The sequence below is a fragment of the Cnephaeus nilssonii genome, assembly GCF_951640355.1.
Source record: "Cnephaeus nilssonii genome assembly, chromosome: 17".
Lineage (NCBI taxonomy): Eukaryota > Metazoa > Chordata > Mammalia > Chiroptera > Vespertilionidae > Cnephaeus > Cnephaeus nilssonii.
Window position 1 is genome coordinate 27,818,526 of NC_137088.1, and position 12,445 is coordinate 27,830,970.

At 36.9% G+C, this 12,445-nt stretch overlaps 1 protein-coding gene across 9 annotated transcripts in view; it reads left to right on the forward strand.

Moving 5' to 3' along the window:
* The window catches only part of CEP63 (centrosomal protein 63), a 53,337-nt gene that overhangs the window by 1,567 nt on the left and 39,325 nt on the right, over positions 1–12,445 (forward strand). For 5 of the 9 annotated variants that reach the window (XM_079795361.1, XM_079795358.1, XM_079795363.1 and 2 more), the window contains exons 2-3: positions 7,071–7,139; positions 8,094–8,271. In XM_079795361.1, coding sequence (XP_079651487.1) covers positions 7,071–7,139; positions 8,094–8,271 — 247 coding nt within the window. Of the gene's footprint in view, positions 1–1,552; positions 1,620–7,070; positions 7,140–8,093; positions 8,272–12,445 lie in introns of those variants that run through there. The other 4 variants (XM_079795366.1, XM_079795367.1, XM_079795359.1 and 1 more) reach the window with 4 other exon arrangements.

The following is a 12,445-nucleotide window of genomic DNA, read 5'->3' on the forward strand; positions in this document are numbered from 1 at the left end:
TCCTGAACCAGCCAGAAGTCCTGAACCAGGCTCACGGCCGGTGAGCGCAGTGGCAGTGGCGGGAGCCTCTCCCACCTCCACGCCAGCACTAAGGCCTGTGGGGAGCAGGCCTAAGCCATCAGTTGGAAATCCCCCAAGGGCTCACAGCCTGCAAGAGGGTGCAGGCCGGGCTGAGGGGGGGGGACCCCCCCCCCAGTGCACGAATTTCGTGCACCGGGCCTCTAATGTAGTAATAAAGACAGTGTAAAATGTGTTAAAGATTTATAAACATTGTCACACTCACTGCCCTTTAAAATGTATGTAGATTCAGGTTTTAAATTATAATAATTATTTATGTCTATTGTACTGATTCAATTTTCCTCCCGTTGAAAGGAAGACTGCTTGGTCCTTCCTGTTTTCCGTAGTAGAGGTGGCCTATGTGGTCCACTCTCAAAGCTTCCTACTTTAAAAAAAGGTCCACTTGATTTAAAGTTCAGCTGAAGCCAGCATTGATATTGGTTTCAGACACTGAATTTTTTTATTTTTATGTTATGTTAGGATTGTTTTTTTTCTCTCCAAGAGCTAGGCTTATATTTTTTAGTTTTGCAAAACCACAGTACTGTCATCCACCTATGAAAATAAAAATTCCATAATGTCAGTATTCAGTCTGGGTTCAGATTTCCCTACTGCCCCTTAAATGTCTTTTTATAATTAACTTGTTTGGGTAAAAAATCCCATAGAGATCCACTTGTTGCATTTGACTGATACACCGTTTAAAGCTTTTAAATCTAGCGGTTCCCTTGCCTCCCTTTCCCCTTAACATTCTACATTTAGCTAATTGCAGCTGCATGGTATCTTTTAACTGTTTAACATGTACATCTGTTTCCTTTATTTTCATTAAACTAGTGGATCTAGAATTATACTGTCCACTATAGTATTCACCAGCCAGCTGTGGCTATTTAAATGAGTTAAAATGAAATAAAACAAAAAATTCAGTTCCCTAGTCACATTAGCCACGTTTTAAGGGCCTGTAGTCACAGGTGCCTTGTGGCTACTGTTTGGTGTAGATAGAAAATATTTCCATAATTGCAGAAAGTTCCATTTAACAGCACTGATCTAGAAGCTTGATCAGATTCAACCTTGATTTTTTTTTGGTTGTGGTAGGAAGGGGGGGCATGAGGGAGGAAGCTAGAGGAGCGGGGAGGGGGGGCCCAAGGCCATGTCCTAGATGGTGCAGTATACCTCCTGTTGCATTAATTATTAGAGAGGCACACAACGAATTGTCTCTTTTTGTGATGTTAAGATTGAGCAGCATAGTGGGTTCAAGTGTTGTCAGCCCCATCCATTCATCATGAAATTCCCTGTGAGCCTTTCCCTTAAAAGTGAAGTCTTCATGGATTTAGATTGCCTACATCCATTATTACATTAGGAGTTTAATATGGTGATTTTATAATTGTATCATTCCTTCAGTATTTATTAGCTGGAAATCTTTCATGAAGAAGAACTTTCTCCCATCAGCTATTTGACTACCATCAGTTGTTTGAAATACAATTTGTACAGGAGAGGCAAGAAAAATGCTTAATTCTTTCCCTCTATTTTCAGACTACAGTAATGAGTTGGTGGCCTAACAACCTCCAAAGGTAACCATGAGGGTTTTTGCCTTTTTAAGAAAATCATCATGAACTTAATTGACTTGAATATATTTAAACTGTTTCAACCTATTGCAGTCATTTTTTATTTTTTGGATGCTCAAATTGTCCTGTCTTTGGCCAGTGGTGGCCCCTTTAAGTTGGCTCCTGTAGACTTTGATGTGACTCGTGGTCTCTGATAATTTCCTCATTTTCTGGTAAAACATGTTCCTGGCCCATTTATGCATTTCTGGCCATCAAGAAGCCTGGTTCCTTTGAGTGGGAGATGGTATTGAGAGACCACAGTCTGGGTGCTAGAGGTACTCTTGTTGCTAGGTTGGTCATTAGTTCTAGGTTTGCAATGGCCAGAGTTAGGAAATAAAATTTTTGAAGAGATATATACAGAATTCACACTGATATTTCCAATTTAATTTTAATTTTATAGGTTTTTTTTCTATATTTGATTTTATATTTGTATCTTTTTCTCTTTTGCTAAAAATATTGGTATCTAATGTCATTAACATAATTACTGTTTTCTTATCCTATATTTTATATATAACTGTTTCAAATTAACATCACCGATTTTATTATCAACAATATGATTCCTGAGTAGTGCTCAGGATTTCTTTGCAATTCTTTTTTATCCTTACTATATATCCCATTTTTTTTGATATATACAGTACAATTATTGCATTTTGAAAACATGAAACAATTTGTTATATTGTTAGGTTGTCAACCTGATATCTAGTTGATAGTTGGTTTATTTCATTTTGTTTTCAGTTTTTCAATCTTGCTTTTTCCCCATTTGGATTTGTTTTATTATATGTAAAACATTAACATTGTTTCTATAAAACAAGTACCTGTAAAACAAAGTACATCCCTCTTTTCTCCACCTGACTCCCTTTCTCATAGGTATCATATTTACTAGTTTTGGGTTTATCTGTTCCTAAAAACAAATGCATCACACACACACACACTCCCTTCTTAGATAAAAGATGGTATTCACATATACTGTTTTGTATCTTGCTTTTTTTTTTTCAACCTAATATATACCTTGTAGAGCCCTCCATAGAAGTATGTAGAGATTGTTATCCCTTTTTACAGCTTCATAGTATTTTATTGGTGGATGAATATTCAAATAGTTCCCTGTTGATAGGCATTTGTGTTTTTTCCTACTATTGCAAGTAGTTGTGCAGTGTATATTCTTGTGCATATGTGACTTCGTATTTTTGCCAATGTGTCTTTGGGATAGTTTCCTAGGAGTGGCATGTTTTGATCAAAGGGTAATAAATGCATGTATATCGGTTTTAGGTATTGCCAAAATTTCTATAGTAGTTGTACCTCTTTATATTCCTACATACAATGTACGTGGGTGCTTATCTTCCCATGCTTCATGAGTGTATATTGTCAAACGTTTACTTTTTGGTTACTATAATACAAAAGAAATGCTAATTCAATGTAGTTTAAATTTGGTGAGCAGGGTCAAGCATCTTTTCATATGTTTAAGGTCATTTGTCTTCTGCCCATTTTTCTATAGATTTCTCCCTCTACCCCCATTTTAGGTTCTCTATATATTTGAATAATTAAGCCTTTATGATAAAACTTTCAAATACTGTTGTCATTTGTCCTTTAACTTTGCTTATGGCATTTTTCCCATGTAAAAATGTATTTTTTAAAAACTATATTTTTATTGATTTCAGAGAAGAAGGGAGAGAGAGAGATAGAAGCATCAGTGATGAGAGAGAATCATTGATTGGCTGCCTCCTGCACCCCGCTTACTGAGGACTGAGCCTGCAATCCAGGCATGTGCCCTTGACCAGAATTGAACCTGGGACTCTTCAGTCTGCAGGCTGACACTCTATCCACTGAGCCAAACCGGCCAGGGCAAAATGTATTTTTATTTACTCAGATTTCTCAGTCTTTCCTCTTATTCTTTCTGGATTTTGAATCACAGTGTAAACAGTGTTTTACACTTTTATTTTGGAAAATTTCTTTGATATTTTTGATATTTTATCTGCTGATCTCCCCCTCCTCCCTGCCGCTCCCCCCCACCCCCCCTGAATCCCCACCTTAAGTTTAATAAGTAGGGACCTTTCTGGGCAGTGGTAAATTATAAATTATATTGATTGTCTTTTGGACCAGCCATAATATATCTGACAGAGCCATCTATCTTTATAATCATGGTAACACCAAGGCAGGTAAGGGACAGAGCATTATATTCACCTTTAAATGAGAGTTGATGGGTAGACATGTCCCTTCTATTAGTACACATTTATTTGTAATTCTACCCAGAGTTTTTTTCTTCCTGTGCCCCATTTTGTAAATAATTTTATCTTGGCCATATACTCTAGATATTTTTCCTGATCTGTAAAATGAAGAGGTTAAATTGGAGGTCTCAGATCCTTTCTAGCTCTTAAATTCCCAGAAATATGTTAATGAATTTCAAGGATTTGCCCATTATTAGTTATCCTATTTGGATTATTTCCCCATAAAATTTAAAGTGAAAGCCTGCTTCCCAGTCTTGATGAAAAAGCTTGTATTTCCTTTAATCATGCTATTCCAGATTTCACTGATTTAAAACAGCTTTGATTTCAAAGGATAGTTTTAATTAATAACTTTTGTTTGTTGATGTCTTACTATAAATGTAGAAATGACTAAGATTGCCGTGTAACAACTGTAGAGCTATACAGTTTCCATTGAACCACATTTTATGTTAGTGGCCAGGAGTGGCAGATTACCAAACAGTAATTACTTAAGTTTGTATTTAATATTATGAACAAAGAATAGTTAACTTTACATAATTATCACATGGCACAGGCAAAGTAGAAAGCAAAGTAACATTGTGCATAGAGTTGAATGAGGGTCAGATTGGTTATGAAAGGAAGTAGTGATATAGCTATGAGAAACTGAAATGAGAAAAGTCCACAGAAAATCTAAATCCTTGATGTTTACCTGATCCTAAGGAACGAGAATAGATGGTGTTGACAGCTACTCAAGCAGATTGGTGAGGGTATTGTTAAAGAAACACATTATACGTTAGTAAGATTATTTTACACAAAGAATGCTGCTGCTCCCCCTCACAACCTACCCCCACCTTTAAAAAGAAGGATCTCTTTATCTTAGACCATTATTTTGAATTCTGAAATAGCAATTTTCCTCATTTTCACTATTGTGCTACTGCCACCTGGTGGCCATGGTAATGATGTCATACTTAGTTTATATTTTTTCCTGTATTCAGACTTTTTGATTTGGTTTGATTTGGTTTATTGCCAAGAAGACTCTACTGAACCAAAATAAGATATGAAGGTATTTTAGGATCTGGAATACTGTAAAATATATAATATTATACATTGGCTGAGACTCAGCAGCCACACTACCTATGTTTGAATCCTAGGACTATACTTTGTAGTTTATCATAATCAAGTATTTAGCCCTCCGAGTCTCAGTTTCATCAGAGTAATAGCATCTGTCTTTTATGAGTGTTGTGAAGAATTATATAATATATACAAGGCAAAACAGTTGAGTACTCGTTGACTTTTTGCTTCTATTATAAATATTGCTAATTAAGTAATGTCACCCAGAAAATATATCAATGTATTATATCTAACTAAATGTGTATTATTAATATATATTACTAAGTATATTAATGTTTAAGAATAACATGACCTAATGAAATATAACTTTACTAATGATAATTTTGAATAATAGCACTTTCCTACACACTTAATAAATACCCATGTATAGTTATCAGGAGCAAGCTAATTACCCTGAACATTTAATTGGCTACTAGAATTCCATGGAAAAGCTGGAGGAAACCTTGGCGATTATAGTTCGTAGTCCTCATTTTACAGATGCAAAAACTGAAGTCCAAGGACACAGCTAGTTAGTTGCAGAGCAGGATTGCATCCTGGGTCTCCATCTGCATGGAGCTGGGTGGACCCTGCCCTGCCTCTCAGTTCCCTAGAGTGGACCAAAACAGAATCTGGGCTGTGTGGGAATTGACCATATCATGGTTTAAAAGAAAGTAGAGTAGAACATGAAAACCTTTCTCTTTACGTTTTTATTTTGTCTAATGAAGGACAAACCAACTAGAAAAAAATCCTCTCTGCCGTATTTATGTATGCATAGTTTAACACTCCTGATAGAACTTTAGAATTAGATGCAAATAACACACAGTGGCCATATTTTCCAGTTTTCTCATTTTCCTCTGTGCTTTCAGGAGAATGCCTCTTCTCTACATTTTTATTCTGGGGAGAGAATATTCTTGGTCATTTTTTTTCTTTTTATATAGGACTTTTAATTCCTTGAAAAGGGTCATATCTTTCATCACTATATATCTAGTGGTTAATGCAACACTGAATTCTTTGTTGAATGAAAGAATCCTTAGAGAAATAGAATTTTTAAACAGGGCATTAGGACAAAGAGGCAGAACCTCCACACCACAATACTTGGAAATTAACTAAAAGATTAACTCAGGACTGAGTCTTTGAAGGTTTAAGGAAAAAGCATTATCTCAGGAGTGAGAAGTGATTTGACATGACTAATATTTTGAAGATTTGTGATAATAGGGAGAAACCTACAGTAGGTATTACTACTCATGGGCACTTCTGAAATTAAAGGCGGTCTTTCCTCCTCATCTTTCTTTCTTTATGTTATCTTTCTCTTTCTATGACAGTCTCTTCTGTCTCCCTTCCCTTCTTTCTCTACCTGACCCTTCTCTGTAGCTCTCCAGCTGTGACCACTTTGCATAGGAGGATGGATAAAAGGGAGGGGAACTGTCATAAGTTCATCCTGTTGAAATGCTACACTAAGCTCTGGAGCTGCCGGGATGAATAACATTGGCTTTCTGTCCTTGAGGGATGGACAGTAAGGAAAAGGATGCGTCCCACTGTGAAAGAACCTGTTAAGGACTAGGAAGGATGAAATGTGGAGGAGGGAGGCTTTCAGGGGAGGGCGGGTCTTCTAAGAAGCGTCCAGGGTTTGTCCTCTTGAGGTTGAATAGGCTGTCCTGTGATGGACCAGGGAGTTCAAGCTCAGGGAACTGAACCTGTTTATGATATCTCAAAAAACAACAACCCCCCCCCCAAGCTACACCTTTTCTCTGACGTGTGTGACCCCTAATTTCTTATGTATGGGGGTTTATGTCAGTGTCCCTCTGCTTCTAGCACCCCACCTCTACCCTTGGCCCACCCTTACGTTAGGAAGTAGGCATACAACAATGAAGCATTTGATTTCAGGCATGCAGGAGAGTGTTAACAGCAGGTAGATCCCTTTAAGTAATTTTGTTTTGGTCTGAATGTATTTTGTCCCAATATTTTTGGAAGTTATATGCCCCTACAGTCATCCTAAGAAGCACAGCATTTTCTCATTATTATTTGTATGCGTTCATTCACATTCTTGTTAGTTGGAATGTTAGAACTTAAAAAATGAATTTTCCCCTGACTGATATTTTTCCTTTTCCAGTTGCCAAAACAAAGGGGATTTGGCGATGGAGGCTTTGTTGGAAGGAATACAAAATCGGGGGCATGATGGGTAAGTTTGCTTTTGACTTGAAGCTTCTCACTGAATTTAAACAGCGTATTTGAATGCTGCCTCTGACCATTTTGTGCTTTGGGTACAGAAGCAAAAGTGTTGAACTAAAGCTAAGCTGATTCGTGTTGTTTGTAAAGAGCGTCTCTCTGGGATGTTGGCCTCATCTCAGCAGTGTGAAGCTGGACACTTGCCTTCAGCCCTCTTTACATTTTCTACTCTTAAAAAGCAAAAGTAGAAGTACAGAGGTTTTGTGACACTAAGAGCAACTTTTTTTTTTTTTTTTTTTTTTTTTTTTTTTTTTAATATTTAAGCCTTAGTAGTTGTGGCTCTCTCTGACCATTCTTGGAAGCCTTTTTGCATCCCTTACATCTGTGTCCACTTCTGTCCCTAAGTCTGAAATATCTGGCATCCCCTGAATCTTTGCAGGACATCAGTAAGTTTACAATAATCCGATAGGTTGCAGCAAGTTTCTCATAATAAGGTGGGGAAAAATAATTGAAATAAGTCTGACTCAAGGACGAATTTCTTGAAACAGCTCTTAAAATTGTATTATCATTTTCCCAATAGCCTAGTTGCTTCCAAAACTTTTTATTTTGACTGAGACTGTGACATAAGCTGGCTGGGATTCTTCCTGAAAGCTTCCCTAAAATATTACAAAAGTGCTAGTTATTGGTTGTCAAAGTCTAACTTACAAGCCAGACTCAAAACATCAATTTTGTGTTTGACCCCAAAACTTAGGCTTTAGGTTGGCTGTTAGAGGAAGATAAAATATTTTGTGGGATAAGTCATCACCTTAATATGAACATTAAAAGGAAAGTCCTGTTCTTTGCTTCTGATAATTTATTTATTGGCATTGTTTTCCCCCAGGTAGATTTATGTCTGCTATATTTTTGCATCTGAAAGATGAAAAGCCACTCTGACATGTCTGTTTTAAGGGTCTGTTCTTATTTATAGGGGATTTTTGACATCCTGTGAAGCAGAACTACAGGAGCTCATGAAACAGATTGACATAATGGTGGCTCATAAAAAGTCTGAATGGGAAGGGCAGACACATGCTTTAGAAACGTGCTTGGACATCCGTGAGCAGGAACTTAAGTCTCTTAGGAGTCAGTTGGATATGAAACACAAAGAGGTAAAGCAGTTGATTTACTCTTACTCTTTTTGACAATTTGGCCTTTTACATTAAAAATATTTCTTAAATATTTGTTGAAGAAAGCATTTTTGTGTCTTTAGTTTCTATGTTGTCTTGTAATTCTAGTGGTTTCTTTTAGAAGAAAAATTCATTGTGAAAATGTCCCAAAATATTAATATTTATTTCAATGGTCATGTTACTTTGGTCACGTATAATAAATACATATATAACTTTTTTTTATTGTTTAAAGTATTACATATAGTAGTACATATATCTCCTTTTTTTCCCCCCATTAACCTTCCCCCAGCCTCCCCTACCCTCTGTTACATGCCCTCATCTCACCCGCCACCCCCCCCCCCAGTGTCTTGTGTCCATTGGTGTGCTTATATGCATGCATACAAGTCCTTTGGTTGATCTCTCCCCGCACCCCTCAAGACTCCCCAGCCTTCCCACTGTAATTTGACAGTCTGTTCAGTGCTTTACTGCCTCTGTATCTATCTTTTTGTTCATCAGGTTATAATGTTCTTTATTTTCCATAAATGAGTGAGATCATGTATTTTTCTTTCATTGCCTTGCTTATTTCATTAACATAATGCTCTTCAGGTCCATCCATGCTGCTGCAAATGGTAAGAATTCCTTCTTTTTTATAGCAGCGTAGTATTCCATTGTGTAGATGTACCATAGTTTTCTAATCTACTCATCTGCTGATGGGCATTTAGGCTGTTTCCAAATCTTAGCTATGGTGAATTGTGCTGCTCTGAACATAGGGGTGTATATATATCCTTTCTGATTGGTGTTTCTAGTTTCTTGGGATATATTTCTAGAAGTGGGATTACTGGGTCAAATGGGAGTTCCATTTTTAGTTTTTTGAGGAAACTCCATACCGTTCTCCACATTGGCTGCACCAGTCTGCATTCCCACCAGCAGTGCACGAGGGTTCCTTTTTCTCCGCATCCTTGCCAGCACTTGTCGTTTGTTGATTTGTTGATGATAGCCATTCTGACAGGTGTGAGATGGTACCGCATTGTCGTTTTGATTTGCATCTCTCGGATAATTAGTGACTTTGAGCATGTTTTCATATGTCTCTTGGCCTTCCTTCTGTCTTCTTTTGAAAAGATTCTATTTAGGTCCGTTGTCCATTTACTTATTGGTTCATTTATCTTCCTTTTATTAAGTTGTGTAAGTTCCCTGTAGATTTTGGAGATTAAACCTTTATCAGTGATAACATTTGCAAATATGTTCTCCCATACAGTGGGCTTTCTTGTTTTGTTGATGGTTTCTTTTGCTGTGCAAAAGCTTTTTATTTTGATGTAGTCCCATTTGTTTATTTTCTCTTTGGTTTCCATTGCCCTAGGAGCAGTATCGGTGAAGAAATTGCTTTGGCTTATGTCTGAGATTTCTCTGCCTGTGGATTCCTCTAGTATTTTTATGGTTTCCCATAAAAAAAAAGGACTTATGTTTAAGTCCTTTATCCATTTTGAGTTTATTTTTGTATATGGTGTAAGTTGATGGTCTAGTTTCATTTTTTTGCATGTATCTGTCCAATTTTCCCAACAACATTTATTGAAGAGACTGTCTTGACTCCATTGTATGTTCATGCCTCCTTTGTTAAATATTAATTGAGCATAGTGGTTTGGGTCAATATCTGGGTTCTCTATTCTATTCCATTGGTCTATATATCTGTTCTTGTGCCAGTACCAGGCTGTTTTGAGAACAGTGGCTTTGTAATACAGCTTGAAATCTGGTATTGAGATCCCACCTACTTTGTTCTTCTTTTTCAGGATTGCTGTGGCTATTCGGGGTCTTTTTTTATTCTAGATGAATTTTTGCAGAGTTCTTTCTAGGTCTGTGAAATATGCCATTGGTATTTTCATGGGGAGTGCATTGAATCTATAGATTGCTTTAGGTAGTATGGACATTTTAATGATATTGATTCTACCAATCCATGAACATGGTATGTTCTTCCATTTGTTTACGTCTTCCTCTATCTCTTTTTTCAGTGTCCTGTAGTTTTCCGCGTATAGGTCTTTTACCTCCTTAGCTAAGTTTATTCCTAGGTATCTTAATGTTTTTGGTACCATGGTAAATGGGAATGCGTTTTTAGTCTCTCTTTCAGTAAGTTCACTATTGGTGTATAGAAATGCCATAGATTTCTTGGCGTTAATTTTGTATCCTGCTACATTGCTGAATTCATTTATTAAGTCTAATAGTTTTTTGATGGAGTCTTTTGGGCTTTTTATGTACAATCATGTCATTTGCAAATAAGGACAGCTTTACTTCTTCTTTTCCAATTTGGATTCCTTTTTATTCTTCTTCTTGTCTAATTGCAATGGCTAATGCTTCCAGTACTATGTTGAACAGGAGTGGTGAGAGTGGGCATCCCCGTCTTGTTCCTTTTCTTAGTGGAAATGTTTTAGTTTTTGCCCATTGAGTATGATGTTGGCTGTGGGTTTGTCATATATGGCTTTTATTATGTTGAGGTATGATCCTTCTATTCCCACCTTGCTGAGAGTTTTTTTTTTTTTTTTAATCAAAAAAGGGTGTTGGATTTTGTCAAATGCTTTTTCTGCATCAATTGATATGACTATGTGATTTTTATCTCTCAGTTTGTTTATGTGATGTATCACGTTTATTGATTTGCGGATATTGTACCATCCTTGCATCCCTGGGATAAATCCTACTTGGTCATGGTGTATGATCTTTCTGATGTACTGCTGGATCCGATTTGTTAGAATTTTGTTGAGGATTTTGGCATCTATGTTCACGAGGGATATTGGCCTGTCATTCTCTTTCATTGTGTTGTCTTTATCTGGTTTTGGTATTAGGGTGATGCTGGCTTCATAGAATGAGCTTGGAAGTGTTCCTTCCTCTTGAATTTTTTGGAATAGTCTGAGGAGGATAGGTTTTAGTTCTTCCTTGAATGTTTGGTAAAACTCCCCTGTGAAGCAGTCTGGCCCTGGGCTTTTGTTTGCCGGAAGCTTTCTGATGATTGCTTCAATTTCTCCCATAGTTATTGGCCTATTGAGGTGTTTAGATTCTTCCTGATTGAGTTTTGGAAGGTTGTATTTTTTAACAGTCCTTTGCATTTCGGTGGGATCTGTTGTTATTTCTCCTCTTTCATTTCTGATTTTGTTTATTTGGGTCCTCTCTCTTTGCTTCTTGGTGAGTCTGGCTAGAGGTTCATCAATCTCGTTTATCCTTTCAAAGAACCAACTCTTGGTTTTGTTGATCTTTTGTATTGTTTTTTTGGTCTCTATGTCATTTATCTCCGCTCTGATTTTTAATATTTCCTTCCTTCTGCTTACACTGGGCTTTTCTTGTTGCTCTCTTTCTAACTCTTTGAGTTGTAGGGTTAGGTAATTTATTACCATTGTTTCTTGTTTTTTTGCAGTAGGCTTGTAGAGCTATGAACTTCCCTCTCAAGACTGCTTTCACTGTGTCCCATAGATTTTGGATTGTTGTGTTTTCATTGTCGTTTGTTGCCATGATGTTTTTTATTTCTTCTTTGATCTCTCTGGTAACCCAGTCATTGTTTAATAGCATGCTGTTTAGTCTGCATGTCTTTGATTTTTTTGGATTGTTTTTATTGTAGTTGATTTCCAGTTTTATGCCACTGTGATCTGAGAAGGTGCTTGATATGATTTCTATCTTCTTGAATTTGAAGAGACTTTGCCTGTGACCCAATATATGGTCTGTCTTTGAAAATGACCCATGTGCACTTGAGAAGAATGTATATTCTGTGGCTTTGGGGTGAAATGTTCTGAAGATGTCAATTAATTCCATCTGGTCTAGTGAGTCATTTAGGATTGATGTTTCTTTGCTGATTTTTTGTTTAGAGGATTTGTCCAATGGTGATAGTGGGGTATTAAAGTCTCCTACTATGATTGTATTGCTGTCAATCTCTCCCTTGATATTCTCCAGGAGTTTTTTTATGTATTTGGGTGCTCCTGTATTGGGTGCATATATGTTTACCAGAGTTATTTCTTCTTGTTGGATTGCTCCCTTTAATATTATGAAGTGGCCTTCCTTATCTCTTTTTATGTCCTTCATTTTAAGATCTAATTTGTCAGATATAAGTATTGCTACCCCAGCTTTTTTTTTCATTTCCATTCGCCTGATAAATCTTTTTCCATCCCTTCACCCTCAGTCTGTGTGTGTCATTTTTTCTGAGGTG